Source organism: Borostomias antarcticus (assembly GCF_949987555.1).
Source record: "Borostomias antarcticus genome assembly, chromosome: 35".
NCBI classification, from domain to species: Eukaryota; Metazoa; Chordata; class Actinopteri; order Stomiiformes; family Stomiidae; genus Borostomias; species Borostomias antarcticus.
The window spans coordinates 698,616-703,615 of record NC_140268.1 but is presented as its reverse complement, the minus strand read 5'-3'; the positions used below and the strand labels follow the sequence as shown (position 1 = coordinate 703,615).

General features: G+C 45.5%; 1 protein-coding gene across 1 annotated transcript in view; it reads right to left on the bottom strand.

Annotated features, from left to right (window-relative positions):
• Positions 1 to 5,000, bottom strand: part of tbl3 (transducin beta like 3) — a 17,789-nt gene that overhangs the window by 3,362 nt on the left and 9,427 nt on the right. Inside the window, exons 15-16 of the mRNA XM_084460987.1 lie at positions 3,404 to 3,462; positions 2,043 to 2,146 (exon numbers count right to left, since the gene is read on the bottom strand). Of these exons, the coding sequence (XP_084317113.1) occupies positions 2,043 to 2,146; positions 3,404 to 3,462 (163 nt within the window). The remainder of the gene's footprint in view (positions 1 to 2,042; positions 2,147 to 3,403; positions 3,463 to 5,000) is intronic.

Sequence of the window (5,000 nt, the reverse complement as noted above, 5' to 3'; positions counted from 1 at the left end):
AAGCGCATCCTGTACCTTCTTCATTGGTTCTTCTCTGGTTTTTCATATTTTTTCGATTTAATATTGCTGGTACTTTATTGTACTTGTGTTTCTTTTAGGGCTTTTCAGCTTTTTTAATGGGACAGGACAGTTTGAGAGAGACAGGAAATGTGGGAGAGAGAGAGAGAGAGGGGAGGACATGCGGCACAGGACCCGAGCCGGGAATCGAACCCTGGTCCGCCGCGCGAAGGACTAGCCTTCATATGGGGCGCGCCTTACCCGTTGAGCTACCGGGGCGCCCCCTCTTTTAAAATTATTGACTGACTATGTGAGGTCGTGTAAAGCTATCCAGTGTTCCCCATACAGTAGAACGGCAAGTCTATTGTTGTCATACAACACCTTATATTAATAATCAACTCTTTATCGTCAGTTAAGTTATGACCAACACTTTAAATTGCATGATTGCACTGATAAAAATTAAATTGCATTTTAATGGGAAGTGGGAATTGGGGAAAGCCCCAAGTGCATTGTTATCACGATCCCTAGATATCCAATATCTCTAATCACTAATCACCCAAGTCACATGATGTTGAGTCTATTGTTGAGTAGAAGGAACTGTGTCACACTATTTCCAGTAGCCTATATAATGAGACCTCAGGGACTGATAATGGTCGCGCTAAATCACCCGCGCCATCTTCAAAGCAAATCCTAAGGCGATAGGGCATTTGGGAATTTTGCCAGGATTGTGAAAGTAGGAGGAGTCGTTCATGGGAGTGTCAGAAGGCCGAGCGTTCCTCTTCAATCTGACATCAGATCGGTCGACTATGTACGGAACCTCGAACCCTGGAATCTGGGCTGATTGGTCTGTCTCTATCATCAGAGGAGAGAATGTCCTGGGCTGATGCCTTCAGGCGAGACCGACAACCTCAGGAGGCGGAGCCGATACCCCTCGCACATCTCCGTGACGACTACTACGCCTGAGGGGGAGGAGCTCCCGGGGAACTCAGGACAGGGCGGCGTTACGGAGAGCAAATATAGACCCGTCGTACATTTGAGGTCCCGTGTGGTTATTTTTAGAGGAGTTTGGGAACACAACGTTCCTCTTACGCCTCCAGGGGAGGACATGCCGTGGCGAGGAGCTGCTCGCTTCAACGACGAGCGTGTACGCGCTGGCGCCCTGTAGCGTTTAAAACTCTGGCGCTAGCCTACAGGGCAATGAAAGGAACAGCCCCCTCCTACCTCCAGGCCATGGTCGAACCCCCTCCCCCCCGACCGCTACGCTCTGCTACCTCGGGGCGACTGGTTGCCCCGTCACTCTGAGGCCCCTGCGGTCGATCGACACGGTCACGGCTCTTCTCTGTCCTGACCCCACGGTCACGGCTCTTCTCTGTCCTGGCCCCGCAGTGATGGAATGAACTTCCCGCTGACGTCAGGACAGCAGAATTTTGCTGCAGGCTCAAAACTCATCTCTTCAAGAAGTACTACCACGATCCTCCCTCTTAAGCACCTGTTGTATTTTTAGATTGCTGTTCTTGCACTTTGCCTTCAGCACTAGATTATGCTCTTAGTCACTTGTTTTAGAAAGGAGATGCATTTGTGAGTTCTGGCAAGTAGTAGCACACTGACTTTTCCTACGTTAAATGCAATTAATGTAAGTCGCTTTAGGACAAAAGTGTCAGGTAGATAGATAATGAATGACTCATAATGACAATTAATGAATGACTAATGAGATAATTAATGAATGACTAATAATGAGATAATTAATGAAGACTAATAATGAGATAATTAATGATTGACTAATAATGAGAATTAATGAATGACTAATGAGATAATTAATGAATAACTAATAATGAGATAATTAATGAATGACTAATAATGAGATAATTAATGAATGACTAATGTAATAAGTGACGGCGAATGATTAGAAATGGAGGAATGTATATGAGAGAAGAGGAGGAGGAGGAGGGGTAGAGGAGGAGGAGGAGGGGTAGAGGAGGAGGAGGGGTAGAGGAGGAGGGGTAGAGGAGGAGGAGGGGTAGAGGAGGAGGAGATGTCGGCGAGACCTCTGACGACGGTGAGCACGGTGCGCGGCTGGTCCAGAGAGATGGCCAAGCCCAGGGCCTTCAGGTACTTCTTCACGTGCAGCAGGTTGGACAGCTCCTGGGTCCTGTGAACACACACGACACCGCCCGCGCTGTCAGCAACCAGGAAATACCCCGGGGATCGCTCCCTATTCACTATATAGGGCGTCGGCCATTTTGTTTGTAGTGTCCGAATTCTCCACGGAATTTTCGTTCCCTATATAGTCCACTGTTTATTACCCACAATTCATCTTGATTTGCAGGGAACAGTGCATGTACCCTACATTTCCTCCGTTCCCTAGGTAGTTCACTACATGGTGAACCCTATCTAGGGAATAGGGAGTGAGGGAACGAGGGAGCGATTCCCAACACAGCTGCGGTGTGGATAAGAGCAGCGTGTCGCGGGTTATCGGTTCCCCCCTCAGGTCACCTTAGATATGGTTCCAGTACCGGTTCTGAATGATGAGGAGGGACAGGACACACAGAAGAACTTCCTCAAGATAATTCGGCTAAAAGGCACCCAGAGAGATGAAGGGCAGATATCTTATCTGTGTGTGAAACGCCTTCTGTCCCCGTTCTGTGTTTCCATCAGTCACCCTCACACCGCAAACATAATTACACATCATTAATTACCCTAGACATCAATACTTGGTGTAGGTTTCACACACTACATTTCTGTGTCAGACTTTGTGCGAGAGAGAAAGCGAGAGAGAGAGTGGAATGTGGAATGTGTGCATGTCTGTGCAACTGTGCATGAACACACACACACACACACACACACACACACCACCGATGAGCCTTGACCTGAGTGTGTCGTGACCCCGTGTCAGGTTAGGCACACCTAGGTCTAAAAAAGCCTTTATCTACACAGACGAGGATGTTGCAATAGTTTGGAGAGTGTACTGCTCAGGTCTGGGGGGTCAGAGGTTAAATAAACATTAGGGTCTAGACTGTGACCCTAACCCTAACCCACAGGCGTCTGGTTGAGGTTACTCTTCAACTAACTGAGCGGCCAAACCTTTAGAGGTGGGAATGCAGCCAATAAATACACTCAAATATCCCCCACCCCCAAAACAGGGACTTATGTGCGTTCGTTTGTGGTCGGACGTGGCAAGTCGCAAGTGGCAAGATACCTACCTCCGACCTGTGTGCATTCGAGCTATAGCGAATGATATGATGATGATATGATATGATATTGACGTCAGCCGGCAACTGGGGGCTGAGAAACATATCCGAATTTTGCGACGAGGAAGTGCGAGTTCATGCGGCGTTTTATTTAATCGCTCCTAGTAGCAAGGAATAAACTAACGCACCCTTGATGTTCCAGAGTAGGAGATACTCACTTGAGGATCTGGTCTTCCTGTTGGGCCTGTTCCTCTTCCAGCTCCACCTCCGTCACATCCTGGACAAGACAGCAGCAAATAGGACCAATGCCAACATGTTAGTGCAGTGGTTCTTAACCTGGGTTCGATCGAACCCCAGGGTTCGGTGAGTCAGTCTCAGGGGTTCGGCGGAGGTCAAGACACACACCCGACTCATATGATTCGTGATGACACGCCCCGCTTGGCCATCATTGGCTGCAGGTGATCACGCTACATCGCTTGGCCTGTCTGTGCTGCAGGGAATTTGGTGCGCTCAGTAGTCGACTTGTGACTGCCGTGATGGTACGTCGTGTGATTGTGAAGGAACAGACTTTGTTGCGAAAATGACATGAGAGTGGCACTTGCCAAGGTCTGAACTGGTCTCTGAAAGGCAACAGCAGAAGTCACACTGATTTGCAGTAAATATTCATTATTATGCTTTTGTTTTTGTGTGAAAATCATGTTTTGATGGTTTTGTTCTTTGAACACAGTGATGTTGATGCACGGTTCATTTTGTGCACCAGTAAAATATATACCTACAGTATGTTTTGAATTTGAAAAAATCATATTTTATTTTTCCAATTAAGAAGGGTTCGGTGAATGCGCATATGGAACTGGTGGGGTTCAGTACCTCCAACAAGGTTAAGAACCACTGTGTTAGTGGGATACTTAAAAGGGACACTTTGCTCAAAATCTTTTTATTTTATTTTTAAATAAAATTTTTACAATTTATTTTATTTTTTATTTTTTAAATATGTGTTACATCAATCCATCCTGCATATTATAAAGTAAAAATTAAAATGATTTGGTTGGTGAAAACATCATAGCTGTTTCTGTAACCCAAGAGGGACGATATATTAGCTGAATTAGCCCACTTTTTTGAGTCACAGAGCTAAATCTATCAAGTTATCATGAAACATTAAAAATAGATTTTGAGATGAGATATCTAGGTTAGCTAATAGCTAACCATGTCCAATTCCCTCAAATCCAGGTGTCTCGTATATTTAAAAGGCCGTGACTGTGCACAATTCTCGTCGTCTTGTCACAATGGACATGCTCCATTTCCAAAACATTCACACTTCCGAGGAGAACCTGCAGATTCAAAACCCTTTCTTACACAGGTGTGTAATTCTCATCTTTCACTGTAAACCCTTCCTTACACAGGTGTGTAATTCTCATCTTTCACTGTAAACCCTTCCTTACACAGGTGTGTAATTCTCATCTTTCACTGTAAAACCCTTCCTTACAAAGGTGTGTAATTCTCATCTTTCACTGTAATTCCTTTCTTACACAGGTGTGTAATTCCCCTCTGTAAACCAGCACACCTTCCAGAAACTATTGTGGTTCGTCCGCATTTCACGGTCCTGGCTCGCACACGTTGACATTGACAAATGTAGCAAATATAATGGAGGGCTGCTTCCTTAGAAGTACACTGTACATACAGTAGCTATGGAGTGTGCTTTGGTGACACAATACAAGTTCATTAGCACACATGTCAAAAGACCTGTTTTCACTTTGTACTTTGTACTCTGCTACTGAATTAATATGTTGTTTGTAAGCAGGGCACATCTGTAAAAGA